At 37.5% G+C, this 22,772-nt stretch overlaps 1 protein-coding gene across 1 annotated transcript in view; it reads right to left on the bottom strand.

The window, feature by feature from the left end:
• The window catches only part of PDE4D (phosphodiesterase 4D), a gene marked incomplete at both ends in the record, with an annotated part of 1,136,097 nt that overhangs the window by 937,240 nt on the left and 176,085 nt on the right, over positions 1-22,772 (bottom strand). The window contains one exon of the mRNA XM_079703996.1: positions 14,525-14,754. Within this exon, the coding sequence (XP_079560122.1) occupies positions 14,525-14,754 (230 nt within the window). The remainder of the gene's footprint in view (positions 1-14,524; positions 14,755-22,772) is intronic.

The raw sequence follows: 22,772 nt of genomic DNA, 5'->3' as shown, positions 1-22,772 counted from the left end.
CTGATTTTACAATTAAAGTAACGGCAAAGTCACAGCACCTCCTGTACTTTGGTTTCAAGAGCAGTGAAGCTTCATAATACATTTATTAAGGGCTGTGTACCTCTCAGGGGTCTGGGTAGCAAACAATAGAAATCAACACTGATGCACTTAAGCAGGAAAAGGAATTCATCAAAAGAAGTCATCAAAAGAATGCAAGAGGGCTTCCCTGGTGGCGCAGCAGTTGAGAATCTGCCTGCTAATGCAGGGGACACGGGTTCGAGCCCTAGTCTGGGAAGATCCCACATGCTGCGGAGCAACTAAGCCCGTGTGCCACAACTACTGAGCCTGCGCTCTAGAGCCTGTGCTCCGCAACGAGAGGCCACAATAGTGAGAGGCCCGCGCACCGTGATGAAGAGTGGCCCCCGCTTGCCACAACTAGAGAAAGTCCTCGCACAGAAACGAAGACGCAACACAGCAAAAATAAATTAATTAATTAATAAACTCCTACCCCATCTTCTTAAAAAAAAAAAAGAGAGAGAGATTATAAGAACCAGACGAGCTGGATCCATTGGAAACAAGGAGTAGCCAGGAGGACACCACATGATCAGTCTGCCTAGGATGCTGCTGCTCACCAGCTGGGCACACATCAGCCCTGGTCACAGTGTCAGTAGCCACAGACTCCATGCCACTAACATTTAGTGGTGACACATGTGATGGCGGGTCTGAGCCATCCTCTCAAGATTCAAAGTCCTGGCTGGGAGCATCAGATTTACCATACTGAGCTCTAATTGCTTCAGAGAGGTGCGCAGAGGGGATATCTGTCCCCTCTAGCTTCCCAGGTGGAAGGCTGGGCTCTCTTTCCCACCACACTGAGACCCCTTCAAAACAGAAGATGCCAACCAACCAAACCAGTTTTCCACTCTAGGCTCTTACCTTCCTTGAGCTCTCATCCCTTGACTATCCCCAGGGTTATATTCTCAAACAATGAGGTGACAATAGTATAAATTTAAAAAGAGGGTACAAAGCACCTGTCTTTTGGCAATGTCTGGCTGAATGAGTATCAAACCTAGTATCTTAGTCCATTCAGTCTGCTGTAACAGAATACCTTAAACTGGGTGGCTTATACACAATAGAAATTCATTTCTCACAGTTCTCGACTCTGCGAAGTCCAAGCAAGGTCAAGGGCTGGCAGATTTAGTGTCTGGTTAATGCCCACTTCCTGGTTCATAGATGGCCTTCTCACCGTGGCTAGGAGTGAAGGATCTCTGGGGTCTCTTTATAAGGGAACTAATCCTGTTCATGAGTTCTCCTCCCTCGTGACCAATCACCTCCCAAAGGCCCCCCTTCCTAATACCATCCCCCCACTTGGGGGTTAGGATTTCAACATATGAATTCAGGGGTACATAAATATTCAGACCATAGGACCTAGGCTCACTCATAAACAAGGTGGTAAGAACTAAAACCAAAATACTTTCTGTCCCAGTGCTAAACAATTACGGGTCAAAGCTTAAGTGCCTGATTTAGTGCCAAACAAATCCTGGGACCAAGCAAAAATAACTTAGGTACTAGCTCCATGGAATGCTTGCTCTTAAACTGTAAGACTGTAAACCAACTAAAAATTTACTTCTCAAAACTAACAGTTTGCTCATCAAACCTCTTTATGACCCTCACCTCACTTTAAGACCCCATTAATCCAAAGCTACACTAGGACCTTAAATTCTTCTCAATTCCAACCATTTTCCACCTAACAAGACCAGGCTATAAAACTCTATAAATATCCTTTCTGTACTTCTCCCTTCTAAAGTATTTGTAAGTTTAAGGGCAGTGTTCTCCTTTATTTCAGTGAGACTAATACTTAGTCTGGCTTGATCAGTATGTTCTGCTGGTGATCTTTTTGGGGAGTCTGCTGCCAGCAGAGCCTGGTTACACAAAATGATCAGGAGAACTCGAAAAGTCCAAGCATTCCTCCCCTCATATTTGCCAAAGATTCCTGTTGACTTACATGTGAAAAACAAAATACCATGAATTTTATTTTTATCTCTTCAAAAATATACTCCCAGCACTTGAAACAGTGTCTATCATATACTAAAGCTCTATAGATGCTTGGATGAATGCAATTGCAGATAAATCATAAATACAATTTTAATGTAATTTACTGAGGGGACAAACATATTTTCATTACTAGAAATTAACAGGGAAAAAAACACAATCCTGTTATTCAAAAATATCTAATTATTTTCATATTGCTTTCCAGTTCTTAGACACATGCAGGCGTATATTTTGCAGTCTGTAATTTAAACATGGAGATGTACTTATGTATTTTTCTTTTCTTCCCAAAAGTTCCCAAGGTCTTCCACGTTACCATATAGTTATCATAACGATCATCTTAATGACTAGATAATGGTCCATGAATGTGAATTTTCATTAGTATGCATTCACTGTTTTACCACTGCAAAGGATATCTTTCGCTTATAGGGCGTTTTTTTTTTTTTTTTTTTTTTTTTTTTTTTTTTTTTTGTGGTATGCGGGCCTCTCACTGTTGTGGCCTCTCCCGTTGCGGAGCACAGGCTCCGGACGCACAGGCTCAGCGGCCATGGCTCACGGGCCCAGCCGCTCCGCGGCATGTGAGATCCTCCCGGACCGGGTCACGAACCCGCGTCCCCTGCATCGGCAGGCGGATTCTCAACCACTGCGCCACCAGGGAAGCCCTATAGGGCGGTTTTATAGAAACACTTAAACCTAAAATCATTAGCCCTAACCTCAGTTTTGCCAGTGGACACTGAACAGAACATGCCAGAAATTAAAAACCAAAATAAGAAGGTAAAGATTCTATGTAGTCTTTATTTGTTGTAAAGAACCAACAACAATCTGAGAATCAATCAACCTTTACATTTCTTTTAAGACAAATGAAGCCCTCTCTGTGTGGGTATCTTTGGAGTAGAATTAATATCCTTTGCTAAAGCATTTATGACATACTCCACAGTTGCTAGTCACAGATACTATTTCAGGTAGTGAGGATTAAAACAAACAAAAATGACCCATAGAAGAGACCAGAATTAAAAAATTGTGTTTGCAGAGGCATTATATCAAGGTTTTTAGTCCCAGGATTTAACCCTGCAACTCTTTATCATATAGTTTTGAATTAAAATTAACATGAGCATTGTTTTCTATAAGATAAAGTCTGCAAGTAATACATTACACCCAAGTTAAGAAAAAAACATATGCATGTGCCTTTGTGTTCTTTCAGTAGAGTCACATTAGTAGTCTCATTTACAGAAGAAAGTTTTCTACAAATGAAATTTGTCCACATAAAATTCACTTTTATTCTAGATTTTGCTGCTACAACTGGCAGCATGATGAACTGGAATAGTATTTGAATCCCAGAAATAGTATTTAAGAATATTTAAGGAAGTAGAGTTGTTTCAGACAATGATCATTTCTCAGGAAGGAAATTCTCAAAAGAAAAACCCAAATGCTAATTAACACCTAAGTTGTTATTATAGCTGGCAAAATAGAGTTAAATATTTTTAACAAAAACAACAGTTGAAAATAAAATAATACTCTGACTAAAAAGATAATACACATGAAAAAAATCAGATCCTTCCTCATATTCCACAGACTGTAATAAATCTAGGACACAGCTGAGTAGCTTGAGAGATGCAAAATTTCCCAAACACCAGAAGTTGCTGCTGTTTCCAACAGATGATGGAAGTACTAGGAACCAAAGGCTACCATTGTAGACCTACTTATCTGGACTAGAATAACCCCTGCGGGCTTTGTAAAAGACTTACTTATTAGGCTACACTTCTGCCTCCCTGAATCTGTCAGAGGACAGCTGGACCAATTCTTGAAAATGTTTTGAAATTCAGCTCTAATTCAGAGAACTACCTGAGATAGATAATTCCTCCTCTGTTCCTTATCCCTCTATTGCTCTATGATTTCTCTTTTCTGTCCAAAGCCCCTCTCTGTTTTTCCAAATTTCTTAGTTAGGTCTTCTGGAACCCTTTTTTTCCTGTAGTAAACAGACTGTCCTTCATCCTCACCTCCCCTCTGAAGAGTCACCCACCATCCTACCTTCCTTCAAACATGGCCCTTTGCTGAGGACATCACGGCCCTGCAGTGAACTGGAGGGGAGCCTGCTCTTGTTCTCAGTGCCCTGACCCTCTTCCTGAGATGGGGTTGGTGCTCTCCTAATTACTCACATTAATTAATGCAGGACATTAATTAATGCCCTGCAAGAGGACAGGGCATTACTCCTCTGTCCTCTTGCAAAACCTCTCTTTTGGCATCGATGCCAATCAACTCTACTTCATCACTGACTTCTGCCAGTCTCCCTGATCTCTATGTCTCATTTATTGAAAGCTGTCCACCTTTTTAGCACTTTGACATCTTGATCCCTGCTGCTCTCCTGTGTGACTTCAGTGTTGTTGTGGAGGGTTATCTTATGCCCAAATCTCTCAGTTCTTCAACTACTTCTTTCCCACTGCAGTCACTCTCTTCCCTGGAAACCCGCTAACATCTTGAAAACCACCTTAAATGACCTAACTTAAATCAGAAGGCCCAAACATCCTATCCTTCAAATATAACCTCCTAACTTTTCAGCTTGTTCAGTTATTCTAATCTCACCTCTCTGACATCATAGAGCCCGCCAGAGATCTCAACCCTCTCTATATCTGTACCTTCTTACATTCACTCAGTTCCATACTCAGCTTAGGTGCCACGATTCATCACTTTTTTCACTGTCTTCCCAAACTCTCAAATCCCTTTCCCAGTTTTTCCTACCTTGCAACCCCACTGTCCAATTCTGAATCAACTGAACTATTTGCTTTCTCAGTGCCTATACCTTGGGTGCTCAGCACTCCTGGAGAATATTCCAAACCCTCACATATCGGTTACCTGAAAAATTAATGATAATGATTATCAACCATACTACAACATGGCCTATTGGTCTAGCCACGCTAAACAGTTTTAGTTATCTGAACGCATACATCCAACTTTCTTCTGTCATTGGACTTTGCTGTTCTCTCTGCCTGATACCATCTCCTTTAGGTCTCAGCTTAGGTGTCAGTTCCTCATAAGCCTAGGCTAATTTGCTCCCCTATTATCCTGCATTGCTCTGCATGTCCTCAGTCATATATATGCATTATACCTAACAAATGGGATTATAGTTGTCTGTTTTCTTATTTGTGTGCTGAGCTGAATTCTAAACTCTATGAAAGAAGAGACTGTGTTGGTCTTGGTGAGCCTCCCATCTCCAGTTCATAGCTCGGTGTGTAGAAAAAATAGACACTTGTTAATGGTTGAATGCATGTGTACATGAATACATAACTGATACATGATGGAGTAGGTGAACATTTTCACCAATATAACATGCAGTTATTCTTTTTTATTTATAAAATTTAACTTGATTTTCTAATATGTGTGGAAACATACAACTTTAAGAAATAAAGTTAATCTCAATTAAATAATATTGGAGAAATAAGAAGGCCAGAGTCACATGTTAACAGGGGCACAGAACAGTTAGTGGAGGAGGAAAGGAGAACACTCCTAAAATATATGACTAAAAAATGGAAAATGTCCAGAGAGTCAATGGTAAAGTATATTTTTATATTCTAAAATGTGTATTCTAAATCTTACTTGTATATTTTAAATTATATATTTTAAGTTTATTATTTATGTATACTAAAGTTTTGAGTTTCTATGTATAGCTTCCATACAACAAGGTGTGTGTGTGTGTGTGTGTATTTATTATGGCATTAAGCATTAGTCACACTTTTTTTTAGGAATCACGTTGGAATAAAACACCCTGAGGTAAATCCCATTTGGAAATGCGGGCAAAGGTCTCACCTTTGCCAGGCTCAGAGCCACAAACTTTAGGGTAAATGATGCTAATCCATCAAATAAAGTCAATCCAGATATGTTAAATAAATGACATCAAACAACTAAATGGCATACTATTTTGATTGAATTCCACAGATTTGGAATAGGTCTAACAATGCTTAGCTCCACTTAATTCCTTTTAAGTGGATAAAAGATTCTAAATGAGTGAGATAAATTGGTATAGTAAATAACACCTAAATCCTAAGCTGTTAGAAAGAATTCTAACCAACTAGCCAGGATTTTCAGCAAAACCAACAATAACAAAAAAGTGTGTTTAACACAAGAGGTCATATAGTTTTCTCATAGTTCTTTTTCTGTATACAATTTTATTTTAAAGAAATCATTTTTCCATTTTGTGGTGCTCATTTGTAGGGGGGAAGAGTTTGCTAACTTCATCTTTTCCTGAATTTCAACTGAATGCATTTTTCTTGTTTTATTCTTCTTGAACTGATACACTTTGTCCAATATTAAGTGTAAATTAATGCATACATTTATGGAGCACATAACAATTAAACAAAGGCCATTCAATCAGAGTGCTTTCACCTACTTTCTTTCCCCACAAACATGATATTGCAAGACAGAAGAACATGACTTTGAAAGAACTGGAAACTCTCCCCAAGCACTTCAGTGATTATATAAGGATGGTCAAACAGGGTAGTGTTTGTGGAAAGGCAGCTATCTGAGGAGCTGAAAAATGATGATTCTCAGGTGGAAATGATTAAAGTGTTTTTTATTCAGCTCTGCACTCTGCCTGCCACAGTATCGTGTTCTTCGATCACTTTTCATGGTAAATTAAATGCTTCATCAGGTTCATTTTTAGAAAATATGGGATCTCTAACCAATCTATACTATCAAACAAGTAAAGTTGAAATAGAAAAGTTTGAAAACAGGGACCAGGTGCTCTGGTGTGCTAAACGCACAAGTCACCACTCCGTTTAGTGTTTTTATGAACATGGGAGCCTGGTGAGATAGAAATCTTTGATTACAAAAGTAAACCCTCCCCAGTACATGTTACTTTACTGACATACAAATAGAGATCAAAATACTGTGGTATGGTATCAGTCCATTTGAGTAACCTTAATTAGGATGCCAGAGAGTACTACGAGAATGAAAAGGCACTACAGTAGTCTGAAAAAGAAATGAGGGTTTGATAATTAACGTATTCTTTATTTTAACCAAATTATCATTTATTGGAAATCTTTTTCATTTATAGGAAATATTTTTACTTTCTGGAAATTTAGGGCGTGACAGGTACCATAAAACACTCAGAGTTTCTGTGATGTGTGAGGGAAAACTGTCAGCACTATTTAGTTGTTTATCTTAGCTTAGATTAGATTCAAGATGTCATTTACCAAGATATTATATAGCAAAGTGTTCCATCACTCTTAGAGTCTGTGTTAATCTTGAAACTCAAAAATTTCAAAGCAAAGTAAAACTTGATTCAATTAAATAAGAGTAAATGCTATAGAAATGAGTCTTGTGATGTTTTGTGGATATTCCGAGAAGTTTCGACAAACACTATACAAATAAATTGCATTTAAAAAAATCAAAGACAAAGGAATCCAGTTGTTTTATTATTTTTTATATAGCATGTATCTTTACGATTATTGCAAACATTGCCTCCTTATTACTTTGCAATGATTATTTTTAAAACCAAATCCAGCTCAAGAACACCATATTTCTGAAGGGATATTTTATAATCACAGTCATGTGTGCCCATTTTCAATTTTAGAAATCTTTGCCTACTGGGTTATAGATCTTCCACATCGCTTTCAGCAAGAACTTATCAGATAAATATCTTGAAACTTGAGCACATATCCAATATGAAGGTGCAAGTCTCACGGGTTCACCATGAAATATAACTCTTTAGCTTCATAAATCCTTATATCCACAATACTTCAAATCTGAAATGCCCACTGTCAATGCTTTCTTAAGTTAAAAGGATGAAATTTGAAAAATCAAATGTCTGTTTTAACCAAGCTTCTGTTTCTCTTCATTTTATTTTGTTTGGATTTTGATTCAGTAACAAAATGTTGAAAATTAGCTTTTTTATGTTCACACTAAGGCACTGTGTGTACTCAAGAACATTAGATGATGGGCAGCTGATCAAGGAATCCAAAGTCTAACTGGCATCTGGGACCAGCTCCTCTGTGAATGGCACATAACTCAAGGAAATATTTCTGGAAGATCCTTATAATATGAAGCCTTATTTGACTAAAGTAATCCTTCCTCCTATGTTGGGGAGTTGATTTTTTTCCCCAAGAGTGACCGTTTCTTCCATAACTTCTCTTCATTTTCTTTTTTTTATAGGACATAGTAATACAAATGCACACAGTGTACTTCTCCAGACAGGTAATGGGGCACTAGTGATGAGAAAGTGTTTGTAATATTCTCCACCCACATGTATCCCTGAATATACATCCATCCAGAGGTGTGTCATCCTGTCACAAGGGGACAACTTACTCCTTGGCTTTTATTTTATTATAGCTGATGCAGCAGTAAAACACAGGTAGAGAGATTTAGCACTATCTGCTGTCACCCTCCTTCTGCTGCCACAATCTCCTACTTGTGTGCAAGAAGCGTTCCATGTGTGGCAAGCTAAACCCTCCTCAGAGTATCTGGGGGCTCCATGGACCACCCAGGGAAAGTAAGCCAGTGCCAGAGTTGGGGCCAACGGGAGCTCCTAATTCCTCCAGAGGATTCTGACCAGGTAACTATGTTGAAGTCATCAAGGGTTATTATAGAAGTGAAACAAGGAGAAAGTAAGGAATGAAGAGGACCTCTGATCTCATTCCAAACATAATTGAATAACCTTTGAAAGCAGGGCATGTCTGTGGACTGATGCCAAAAGCAAGACCTAGACTTCTTAACATAAATGTGACAGGTCCATAACAATCTTAACTTTCTGAACCAGGAACAAATTTCTGGTTGCCTCCTAAATCTGCTAGAACACCCATCTTTACCCCAAGAGTTATTAATAGAGGATCTTTGAGGCCAATTCTAACAAGGAAACTGATAAAAACAAACAGGATTTGCTCCGATATTTTTGCAAATAAGTGTAGCAGTAGCAGTAGTGGTTATACAGTAAGTAGCTATAACATACCAAAAGAGTACCAAGTATTTTATCTTCACAATAAAACCATGAGGTAGGTACTCTCATTATTTTTATTTTTGCCCTTTAGAAATTAGAAACTTGGAGTGGTAAGGAACTTTCCCAAGGTCAGATAGCTCAGAAGTGGTGATGCATGCAAGACTCAAATTCAGACCACCTTATCTGGAGTCCCCACTCTAAACCACTTACTACTCTGCCACTGTCTACCATGAACATATTGTCTTTTCATTCTCAACTTTTCTGTCTGCCCCCTTAATGCTTGGATGTCCTATTTGCCACCATTCAATATTCAAGGGATCAACTTTTCTTTTCTCTCAGTACAATTGCCCTGCAGGTTAAGTGTCATTCTTATTACCTCCTTTGCCCTTATCAAGCTGCCTCTGTTTCCCCCTTTCCATTTTCTTCTCCACCCTGCAAACTTCACTCTTTTCCTTTTCACTGTTTTTCCCTGTTATCTGCCCATCCTCATTTCTCTTTTCTCCAGCCTAATTCCACCACCATCTCACTGTCCTTGTTTCCCTGACCACTCACGGTGACACTTTTCCCTACACACACACACATTTCAGAGGTTCTTAATATTACCACCATATTAAAAGTAAACAGAAAATAAAATTCAAGCCATGATGTGAGAGAAAATGTTCATTTACAATAAAAACAAAAGACTCATGTTTAGAACACAGAAATACCCCCAGAAATCAATAAGTTAAAAAAAACTGGGTAAATATTTAGATAGGCATAGCACAAAAGAAGATATCCAGATAGCCAATAAGCATATTAGAAGGTAAACAATATTTCTACTCATCAGGGTAATGTAAATTAAAACCACAGTAAGATACTGCTACACACTCACTAGAATGGCTAAAATGAAAGGACTGAGAATACTGAGTGTTGGTAAGGACGCAGAACAACTGGAACTTCCACACATTGCTAGTGGGAGGATAAAATAGTACATCACTTTGTAAAATTGTTGGACAGTAGTAAAAATAAATACATGCTTACCTACAACTCAGAAATTGTACCCCCAGGAATATAACCAAGAGAAATAATTGCATATGCCCACAAAAAGACTTGTATAAAAATGTGCCTAGCAACTTTATTCATAATAGTTCCAAACTAGAAATTCCCCAAATGGCCACCAATGAAAGTACATAGATAAATTATGTTATATTCATACAATGGAATACTACACCACAATAAAAAAGAACAAACTATTGATACACACACCAACACTATAAATATCAAAAACCGTTTTGAGTGACAGAAGCCATACCAAAGAGTATTTACTATATGATCCCATTTATATGATGTCCAAGAAGAGGGAAAACTAATCTTTAGTGACAGAAGATAGGAAATTATATGGTGATTACATGAGTATACAAATATATAAAATTTATCCAGATGCATACTTAAGATTTATGTATTTTACTGCATGTAAAGTATACATATATAAAAAGTTTTTAAGAAAGTAAATGGATAGAAAACTGTTTAGGATAGAAATATAGAAACCTATGACATTCCAAGTTCTTGCCAAGTTCATAACATTTCAAGACATTAATAGATGTCTCTCTTACTTCAGTAAGAGTCAATAAATAGCCACGAAGCCTGCGTCATCCTATCCTATCCTATGTGGAAAACTAACTGGTGGGTGAATTCAAGGTTCTGGGCATCCCGGGCCTTACAATTATGTTTTTTGATCACTGAAAGTTTCAAAATGTTGCTAAATCACAGCACACACAAGGTAACACCTTAGGCATACTCAAAGAGAATTGTTAAATAGTGGACATTTGAACACATTCATATTGCCTGGTTAAAACAAATCCAAGTAGAATTGTTAAAGTATTAATTTTAAAAAGTCCTCTTGAACTCAGGCTCTTGACCCAGGCACTTCATGAGGAAGTTAATAGTTGCCATACATAACATTCATTTTTGCCCACCAACATTCCCTTAAGAAACCACATCATGGCTTTCTAAAGGGGTAGCACAAGTCTCTAGACCCACTGTGTAATACTCGACAGAGCAAGTGTCTGATGTGCTGATATCCCAGAAGAAAGAGCAAAAATAAATAAATAAATCCAAAGGGCATGAAAAGTCTTCTTTCTCATCAGAGATTCACAATTGCCAATGTCTCAGTGTAAGTTGACAGTGGGACCTGGGGGCCTACTAACCTTTAATGATGGGAAATGGGGCTGTAGAAAACCTAGCTAAAATAGTCTAAATTACCCATTAGCCCTTTCTGATAGCTGTGAAGGAAACTTGTATTCTTGGTTAACTGGAATAGCTACAGAATGTCATCCCTAACTTTACCATTTGCTGACCTTCCAAAGCTTAGATAGTCCAGAAAATTATACTCCTGATTTTTACATTTCTCAGATACTCAGTTGACAAATATATATTTTTTGGACCAAATGATCAATTATTTACTCACTTGATTCATTATTTCTTTCTTTTTTTTTTTTTACATCCTTATTGGAGTATAATTGCTTTACAATGTTATGTTAGTTTCTGCTGTACAACAAGGTGAATCAGCTATATATCTCCTCCCTCTTAAGCCCCCCTCCCACCCTCCCTATCCCACCCCTCTAGGTCATCACAAAGCACTGAGCTGATCTCCCTGTTCTATGCAGCAGCTTCCTGCTAGCTATCTATTTTACAGTTGGTAGTGTATATATGTCGGTGCTACTCTCTAACTTCTTCCCAGCCTCTCTTTCCCCGCCGTGTCCTCTAGTCCGTTCTCTATGTCTGTGTCTCTATTCCTGCCCTGCCACTAGGTTATTTTTGCTTCAAAAGATAATAGGAATCTCTTTAGGACATCCTTAGTCTTTGTTTCTGCCACTCTCATCCATGGCTTCTCCTGGCTGCCTTCCGATACAGACAAGTCACTCTTGTTTCATCTCTCTAAAAGACAAATTCTTTCCTCCAAGATATTGAATAAATTTGTAAATGGTAAGCACTGTTTTGCTTATACTTGAGTCTTAGATCCTTGATTAAAAAGGAAACAAACTCTGAACCGACAGAAGTACTATCACACAGACAATTCTGAACCTCTAAGTTCTTTGGCACTTGGAGGCTATTTGCTTTTAGCAACATATTCAAATTTAATTAAATAAGCTTAGCTTTTACCTGAGATTTTTAATTATATGCATTGCCTAACTACACAGAGGCATATTAAATATACTGCATCAGTTTCTTTTAAGGGCACATGATATAACACCAGCTTTGAAAGAGAAATCACGTTTAGCCACCAAATTTTTTGAGCTACCAAAGTTAATTGAATACAACACAGGCTTAAATTAGTTCATTTTAATTTTAGTTATAACTATAATCCCTTCTTCCTCAAAGGTAGCAAAAGCAAGATAATGATTGTTAGATAAACCTGCTGTGCAGAAAAGCGTTTATACTAGGCCTACAACTGTTATCATTAGAAAAGCCTGTTGGAAAGGTGTGCCCTTAGCTGGCATCTGTGAACTTGGATTTCAGGAGGGTTCCCACCGTTCCCTAACTGGTAAGAGTGGCCAACTGCCTAAACTGGTTGTGTAAAAAATGTGGTTTATGCTGAACAACTGCTTTCCTTCTGGGAATCTGGAATTTAGGCACATGCTACGAAGAGGGTGCCCCAGTGACCACCCCCCTAATAAAAATTCTGGGCACTGAATCTATCTTTTATTTTTAATTTTTTTTATCGTGGTAAGAACATTTAACATGAGATCTACTCTCCTGACCAAATTTTAAGTGCATAATACAATCTTTTCAACTATAGCCACAATGCTGTACAGCAGATCTCGGGAGCTTATTCATTTTGTAATTGAAACTATATGCCCGTTGAATAGCAATTCCCCATTTCCCCTACCCCCAGCCCCTGGCAACCTCCACTCTACTCTGTTTCTGTGAGTTTGACTCTTAAAACCTCATACACACACTGAGTCTTTAATAGGCTTCCCTGGTAGAAGGCTTCCCTGGTGAACATACTTCACATGTGTTGTCACAACTCATTACTGGAGGAATTAAGTTCATCCTGTCTGACTCTACTGGGAGAAGGAACTCTTGGATGCTTGTATCTGGTTTCCTCCAGATTTTACCCCATGTGGCTTTCTTTTTGTTGATTTTGCTTTGCATTCCTTTTCTGTAATAAATCCCAGTGATGAATACAAGTATTTACTGAATTCTGGGCTCTCCTAGCAAATTAATGAACATAGGGGTGGACTTGGTGACCTCTGACACACCTGGCAGTGAATCCTGTTCTCTACACAGATGAAGTGGTGTTGACGCCGACGAGGGGAAATTGGATTTCTGAGACAGTGTTTTTCAAAGCATGCTCAGATCAAACTGCCATATAAAATTCTCACCTGATTTAGTGTCTGATCAACAGGTGTACAGTCTTCTTTATATACATGGTTCATCCCAAAGGGAAAAAAAAAAAAACCAACCCAAACACATCACATACGTAATTCCTCTTTCCATCGCTTCAAAGTAAGAAGTTGTTGTCTTCTTATTTACCTAGTAGTGGTTTCCTCATAACTTTTAATAACATAGGTGCTTTGAACTGGTCTGTAACAATTCAAACAGCTAAATTCAATATCTTAGATGACAGGTACTGCTGAAATTTTTTCTGACCACAACTTTTCTAACAACTTTTAGGAAAATCCAAAAGGTACCTCTCTAGACATATATGCCTCGAACTTGGCAGAGAATGAGGGAGCATCACATTTTCAGCATAACAAATTGCTCTGTTCTTGTAATCCTAGTAAATGCTCAAGAGACTGTCTATGCTCCACTGGTTTCCTCCTCTCTTCTTAAAATGCAGCTGAGCTGGCCAAATAAACAAATAACGGATGTGCCCACTATCCTCACTTTCTTTGACACTATTTTATCTGGTGAATTGCTATTAAAGAGTAAAAACTCCATTGTAAACAGCAGAAAAAGAATAAAATCATAAATACTCTGCAAAGTAGGAACTAGAAATATTACATTTGTAATTGGAGGCCTCAGTGCATCTGATTCTTCTGTACATACTAATGCAGCATAAAACTGCCTTGTGCTGGGGACTGAAACAGTATTCTTGTAAGCAACACCTGAAAATGTCAAAGGCCAAATTACTAGGCTCATGACTATAACTGCATATTTCCTTTAATTCTAATTATAGTACAATCTATTCTTGATTCCAAATTTGCTTTGCATCAATAAACATTGCCTACCATTTCCAGATATGTATGCCTACATGGTAATTTGTCCATTAGTTCTCATTTGTTAAGAAATTTTCTATTAAATTACCTATGACCAATATCAATTTCCAAGTCCAAGTCCCCTTCCTCAGATACTCATTATCATTCATCAGTACCTTTTCAAGTCCTCCTTGTAAAATAATTTGACTAAAACGTCTCCTCCTGCAGAGATTGCAACATTACCTGAGAAAAAAATCACCCTTCTTTCTTTTGGCTCTAGAAACCCCATTTTCCTTCTGCTCAAATCAAGCAATGAGCCACAAAACTCAAAAGATCACAGACAACCATCACCATCTAAAATATAAAATGGGAAAATGTCGCCAAAGTCACTCACCCACTGGAGTCTGCGGAAGTGATAGCAATCAGGGGTAGAATCTTCAGGGGGAGGCTGGTTGGCCTTTGAGTGTTCTCCGATTCACTTTTCAAGTCAGCTTGTTCCAACTGTCTGAAGGCGAGAGGGGGAAGCTGGACACTGCGGCAAGAAAGTCTCCGTACAAGATAGGGTTCCATTCCTCGCAAAGGGTCTTCCTCTTCATTAGTGGAATGCAGTGTTTCCTCAGAGGCCTAAGACAAAAGTTCAAGAAAGTACAGTAATCAACAAAAGTCCCATGATTTATCATTACATGATGGCTTTACACTTTTGGAGAAAGAAATTGAGGGAAAATTATACGTGAAAAATGTTAACTAGAGAGCAATGATATTAACAGAACAATATTTGGTGAAAAGACTACAACTAATAACTGAAATCTAGAGTTATTTTAAAAATAGTAAAGTTGTTCACTAGTATATTTAGATATGGCTTGGTTGTTAACAATTAACTGACATTTCCAATAATCTTAGAATTTATGAGTTTTGTGCATGAATTCTATGAAATCAAGGGTAAATCAAAACATTTTTCTAGCAAATATGAAATGAATTGTGGAAATTTCATATATATATGTGTGTGTGTATATATATATGTATGTATATATATATATATCTTGACATATTACATACCCATAAATACATGAAGAAAGAGGAAGAAAATGAGTCCTATTTTTTTTCTTCATAATTAGGACCATATTTGTAACATATTTTCATATGTCACATGTTACTCAGATATTCTTTACAAAGTTTTATGATAAGACTTTGTGAGGGGAATGAGAAAAAAGACATGACCATCTGAGTAACAACTAGAAATATATTTAAATCACAGCTGAATTTTGCGAATAGAAAATTTAATATTTTGATTCTAGTTGAAAAAATATACTTCTACATAAGTAATAATTATTCCCAAGTGGTTGGAAAGTCTAGTCTGGCGACGTTTATTATCTCCATATACACAGAATGATAGAGCCACCAAATGTTATCAGATAACACACTGAGTTTTAGAATCCTTGTATTGCCACTTTGCCAGTTGTGTTTGCAGAGTGTTGCTTAATCTCTCTAAGTTTTCTGTTTCTTTACCATAAAAATGGAAATAGATCCATCGTCTCTGTAGCACACATTTGTTGGCCAAATCTTTGCGTTTCTATCTCCGTGTGAGTGGCCTTTCTCCCCTCTGAAGTCCCAAAACACTATCCTCCACACCCTGTTTGGTCTTTAGGAGCCAAAGATGGTGTTTCAGGGAGGGCTTCGGTGAGTGACTCTGTTCTTTGGATGGGTGGCCAGGAAGGGTCTCTCCCATGGACCAGTGTGTAGGGGAGCAGAATTGGCCACCCTCGCCTGTGTCTCTTTGGCATATTGTTTGAAGTGGTTATCTCCTGAGACATGGAAAGGAAGGGCTCTGGAAACTAAGTAGGAGTTGCCCTTTCCTAAAAAACCTTTCCACTGGTAAGGGTGACTCCCTGTCAGGATGGAGGATGACCCACCCATTCCCCCCCACACACACAAAAAAATGGGAATAATATTTACCCACAAGAATTAAATGAGATCATGAATGTAATGTGCATAGCTCATTACCTGCAATGTGATAAGCAGTCATGGCAATTTCCTTTCCTTCTGAGTTGTACAAGTGAAGAAACTAGCCCAGAGAGGCAAAGTACTTTCTCCAAAATTAGCCTGTTGGTTATAAGTTAAAAGTGCATTGACTTTGCAGAGTCCAGACCTAGTTTAGAACCTTTGTTGTACTTCTTACTATACAACCATCTTTGAGCAAGTAACTTAGGCTCACTGAGATTGGTTCTCCACTTGAACACTGAGGATAATAATAATATTTACTTCTCAGGGTCATTGCCTGGATCAGAGATAAAAAGTGTATGAAGCACTAATAGATGGCCCACAGTTTGCACTCAACAAAATGGCAGCTATTATTATTATAGTCCAGGCTAATTCCCTTTATCTTTTCATAGCACTATACTGCCTTTGATACTTCATTCATCCATTCTTTTTCCAAAAACAGAAAATTTGTCTTTTTCTGATTTATAGCTTGAAAAATGTGAAAGGACATCCAACGGTGGCTTCTATTCAGCCTTGGGTTTTATTGTCTAATTTCATGGATAAATAGAAACAAAAAAGAAGGCACCCAGAAGGTAAAGAAGACGTCAAAGCTAAACGCAAAGTTTATTTATTTCAAGTCCTAGATATGAAGATCTAGATTCTGAGAATCTGTGCTTTGAGGAATCTACTTGCTTTGTAAAACAACATTAGTAATAATAATGGCTTTAAAAAGCAGGACATCCTGCCACTTGAGACAACATGCATGGATCTGGAGGGCATTATGCTAAGTGAAGTAAGTCAGACAGAGAAAAATAAACCCTGTATGAGCACACTTATACATGGAATCTAAAGAAAAAAACCCAAACTCATCAGATCAGCTTTGTGGTTACCAGAGTGGGCGTGGGGGAGGGGAAATTGAATGAAAGGGGTCCAAAGGTACAAGCTTCCAGTTATAAAATAAATAAACACTAGGGATGTAATGTATAGCGTGATGACTACAGTTGACATGGCTGGATGGTATATACGAGAGTTATTAAGAGAGTAAACCCTAAGAGTTCTCATCACAAGGAAAAAACTATTTTTTTCTTTTTCTTTTTTTTTGTATCTACACAACATGATGAATGTTAACTAAACCTGTGGTCATCATTTTACAATATTTTTAAGTCAAATCATTATGCTGTATACAGTAAACTTATACACTGCTGTATGTCAATTATATCTCAATAAAACTAGAAAATAGTTTTAATAATAATGACTAATATTTATTGAGTCCTTATCAAGTGCTGGGTTTACTTAGTGAGTGCTGTGCTTTTCATATATCACCTCATTTAATTTTCACTGAAGTCCTCTGGATTAGGTTCTATTACTTTTCCCATTTCACACATAAAGAAACAGAGACCTTTATCATCACATGCCCTGGTCACACAGCCACGTGGTTAGTAGGGTAACCAACATTCCTGTTTGCCTGGGCCTTTCTGCTTTTAGGACTGCAAGTCCCATGTTCAGGAGAACCCACCAATCCCAAGCAAACTAGCATGAATGATCACCCTACAAGTCAAAATCCAAACCCAAATCTATTTTAGTTAAACCTGAAACTAATAACTACTCTGTACTACCTCTAACAAGTATGGTCCCTGGCAAGGTGCATACTTCCAGAAAAGAATTGAACACACAGTAATTGACCATAATTTAATATGCCTCACATTAAAAAAAAAATGAACAGAACTGAGCCCTACATAAACAGTGGAAATTAGTGAGAATCCTTGTTGATTAAGTCAGGAGACAGAGATCTAGGCCTGACTCTGCCACTAATTACTTATGTGGTGTTGAGTCATTTAACCTTTCTGCACTTTAGTTTCCTTAGACATACAATCAAGAGATTGTACAAAATGAACCTTAAGGCTACTTTCAGCTCAGATTTTATAATAGCCTGTGGTAAAATCAGTGCTTAGTGAGATGGCAAATATATAAAATAAAGGGAAAACGTGTGCACATGTACCATTCTTAGCTTTTAGTTTGAGAAAGTGAGCCTCTATGTGCTTACAAAGTTGTGTGTGTTCATTTAAGGACAGAATTGCAAACTACAGCCACACTCTGGGACTGCTAACAGGTCATGATTTGCCTCACATATTTCTCAAGAGAAGTTAATGAATGACTTAAGTGTGTAGACATCCTTCTTTGGGACAAACGTGGAAAAGAAGAAAAAAAGATGAGTCTAGCAGAGCTAAACACTGAATGTAGCTGGCCAAAGTTAATATCTTTTTATAAAGATAGCATTGTAACTGAAGGAATGCTTTCTATAACCCAGGTCATGTGATAAAAGACTTAAGGTTTGTGCCATTCTCTTTTAGATAAAACCACCTCAAGAGGTAACTTCTTCTGAGAGAACAACCTCTATTAAAAATAAAGTGTAGCATTTTTATCTTGATAATAAAAATGATAAAGCTATAGATGTCTATATCCTAACATTCCATTCAAAAACAGCATAACAAGTGGCTTTTAAAAAATTCCAGATCAATGTGTATCAATGATATTTCAAAAAGAAACAGAACTTTACCCGGTAGAAGGTGATAGGTTAAATGGCCTTATTTTGGAAAGAAATGTAAAAATGATCACCAGGACAATATGTATTTCATGTTATTGTAGGAAAATGACATTTTTACAAGGGTCGAGGGAAAAGACAGTATTTATAGCATCTCTAAGCTGTTATTTCTCAAAAAAGTGATGCTCAAACTTCCTGCGTGAGAATCGCAGAAGGTACTTGCTAAAATTCAGACTCCCAGGCCCTATTCCAGATCTGCCTAATCAGAATCTCTATTATTAGGGCCTGGGAGTCTGAGTAAGTCTCCACTATGGTTCTCATGTATGCTTAAATTTGGGAACTAATGGTTTTGACATTTTAGACATGGTCCAACAAGATGGTTTGGCAAAGACTCAATAACAAAGGATGTTCACTGCAGCTTATTTATGATAAAGAATAACTGATATAATCTAATTATTGTACTGAGGGATTGGCTTAATAAATTTTGATACATCATATTATGAAATACTATGAGGCTGTTAAAATAATGCAGAAGAATATGTGATTATGTTCATGACATAATGCCGAGTGGGACAAAAAGATTACAATGTGATCTAATTTTTGTAAAATAACACTAAAACAAAAACAAACACCAAAACATATTATGTTTATGGAAAAAATTTTAGAAAGATATATCCCAGTTCTCTAAAATGCCTTTCTCTAGGTGATGGTGTTGGTGGTGATTTTCATATTGTTGTTTATTACTAGTTTCTATATTCCCTATAAATTTGTACTATTTTGAGTTTAAAAGTACAATAAAAGTCATAATAAAAAAATGAAACTGGGCTTCCCTGGTGGCACAATGGTTGAGAGTCCGCCTGCCGATGCAGGGCATGCGGGTTCGTGCCCCTGTCCGGGAAGATCCCACATGCCATGGGGCGGCTGGGCCCGTGAGCCATGGCCGCTGAGCCTGCGCGTCCGGAGCCTGTGCTCCGCAACGGGAGAGGCCACAACAGTGAGAGGCTCACATACCGCAAAAAAAAAAAAAAGAAACTACATTGAACTTGCTATCGATGGGACTCAAAAATATTTCATATTCAGCTTCACGATATGCAATATCCAAAGAAAAAAGACACTAAAATATTTGAAAGAGTTTAATGCAAACCTGTTAATTTGTAATAAAACAAAATTGTCTTTGGTAACTAATCAACTTACTTGGAATAGTTGACAGAAAAATAACTTGAAAGTAATTCTTTTCACTGTTAGGACAAGTGCCTCTCTGAAATACATACCTAAAGAAAGCAACCCCTCAATGATTAAGAGTTACAACGAATGTGTGAGTGTTAAATATGTTGTTGTTGTTGCTGGAATCATTATTATTACTGTTTTCTTCAGTCTCTATGAAGGATGGTTAATTAATTTCTTTGTTCTCCCTTTTTTCCCCTCCCAAAATAGATTGCAAGTCACTTAAGGCCTTTAGTGCAGGGACATACATATAACTGGTGATAAATAAATTGCTGTGCTGTTGATAATCTCAGGGTTTTTGATATTTGTTTCATATATATGTATAAATATTTTACATATATATATATATGAAATTTTCTATAGAGAAATTATTTTAAAATATATGTGAATATACATCGGCATTGTAGCAGAAAATGTTTCTTTCTGAGCACCAGCTAGACCACATTTCCAGATTCCCTTGCAGGTAGATATAGGTACATCCATGGCATTACCTTATATGCAAAGGATTACAGGCTAAGGAAATGTGCCATTTTCACAGCTGTCCCATAAAAACTGTGAGTACAATCCCTCATTTCTCTCCCCCTCTGGAACTCCTTACTGGACACTGAAGATGGTGAAGACAAAAGATGGGAGATATCATGGTTTCTAAGTCACTGTTCAGAGGAGAGCCACTTGAACGCTTAATTTGGGCTACATGAGCCACCAATAATTTTCCATTGTGGAAAGGCACTAAAATTTGGAGTCTCCTTGTTACAGCTAGTGCTGTATTATAGATATAATCATATCTCTACTCTTTGAGTTCAAATTATCTTAATTATAACATCATTCTTTTCTGGGTAATTCCTTAATTAGATATGCGTTGAGCATCTACTACCTTGCAAATGTGTGTGCGGTGCTAGAAATACAGATGAATTAGACACTTCCTTTTTCCTTAAGTACTCACTATTCATGTGGGGAGAAAGATAAATATAATAGGTCTTCACCAATGTGTGATAAGAGCTGTAACAGAGGACTTAGGGCTCTTTAGGAGTGCATCAGTAGGATGAACACTTTTGTGAGTGAAAGAGGGTGCTAGCCAGAAGTGACATCAACCAAAGGAGAAAACTAGGACTGTCTCAGGCAAACTAAGAGGTATGACTACCTCGTAAATCTGGCATTTCTTTTTGGGTTCTGTCTACTTCTCCAATCAGTTCTGTTTAGTCTCATTGATGGATCCCCTGTTAACTGTCTCTTGAATCTAGACACTCTCCAATGAGCTATCCTCAACCATTTCTCTTCTCATCCTACACACTATTGGTTTGAAACCTCAGGAGCTTCCCAGGTGAAATATGAACCTGGCCCCTGTACACGAGGGCAAGGAGAGGCCAAAGAAAGAGGCAGGCCACTCCAGATCAGTAGGTGACAGAATTAATAAGGAAGGGAACTTACATACAGGTTTGTCTTGGGCGGCCGCAAGGCAACTAGATCTCGGCATGTGCTGCCAGAATCTGAAAAGGTTATATAGAGGCCTTAACTGGGTTCAGTTATGTATACTGTCCAGATGATCTCACAACACATTGTTCTCTCAAGCCTGCATCTTTGAAAACTGCTCCTACTAGGGGAATAGTGGGCAGAACATTCCATGGACCAGGGAGGGGGTGAGCAGCTTCTGATTGCCTGGGTCCAGCTCACAGGTCAACTGGTGGTCAAGTTCTCTCAATGACCTCCTTTAATACACTCATGTTGAAAATATTATCCAAGACAATGAATACAAATAAATTCTGCCTTTTTATTTATGACCCCAAGTCAGCTTTCAGCCTTCCAGATGTAGTGAAATGATTAATTCCTGTGTCATTCCATTTGTTAGCTTGGACACATCTAGAAGGAGAGGAGCATGCCATAACAACTACTGTACCTCCAGTACTCAGCCAGTGCCTGGGACAATGTATATGTATAGCTGATTCACTTTGTTATAAAGCAGAAACTGACACACCATTGTAAAGCAATTATACTCCAAAAAAGATGTTAAACAAAAAACAAAAAACACATGCAAAATAAACCTTGCTGAAGGCATGAATGCAGAAAATAGACAAACTTGACTCCATTTTCTGAACTGTAAGAAATCAGGAAATGGAGAAATAGTATTAGTATTGGTATTACTAGTAATGTTCTGTTTGTAACTACTAATGTAAGTTAGGTAGAGACTGCAGCCCATAACAAGGAATTTCTTTTAAAATTTCAGGATCTGAGCCACTCAGATTGCTTTGGTCTATTCCCATGTTTGAAACTTCTTTCAAATATAGTTTCATTATGATAAGCATTTTCGCCTAATTTTTTAAAAAAAATAATAAAAGATTTCAGGCACTCAGTGCTCCAGAGTACCTATTCTGTGCAGAGCATTGTAGAAGTTAGCATGTTAAACATTGCATGAATTTTCAGGAAGAAGACAGAGTAAGCTGAAGATTAGTTTTTATAACTTCCAATGTTACAATCCTTGCTGCTGTCTAATTAGTTTCCTAATTTACTCTGAAAAAGTAGTTTCCCTGGGCCTGAATTTGTAGTATAAACAAGACAATTTTTGAAAATTGAACCAACTCTTTAAGAACTAGGGTACAACTTAATAGGTTATATTGAAATGAATTGAAGATTATATTCACAATCTAAAAGAACTATATACAATGGTAGACATTGTGTGTGTGTGTGTATATATATCATAGACATTGTACATGTGTGTATATATATATATACATAAATGCTGTTATGTCTTGATGAATTGTTCACAATATACTAAAGCAATAATTGAAAATCTGCCTTAAGATTCCTCAGCCTTATGCCAAATATTATCCCCTTATCTCATTACTCATTATATATATATATATATATATATATATATATATATATATATATCTTTTTATCTTAA

Source organism: Hyperoodon ampullatus, assembly GCF_949752795.1.
Source record: "Hyperoodon ampullatus genome assembly, chromosome: 4".
Lineage (NCBI taxonomy): Eukaryota > Metazoa > Chordata > Mammalia > Artiodactyla > Ziphiidae > Hyperoodon > Hyperoodon ampullatus.
Note: the sequence above shows the minus strand (reverse complement) of the source record. Positions and strands in the feature narration are given on the sequence as shown.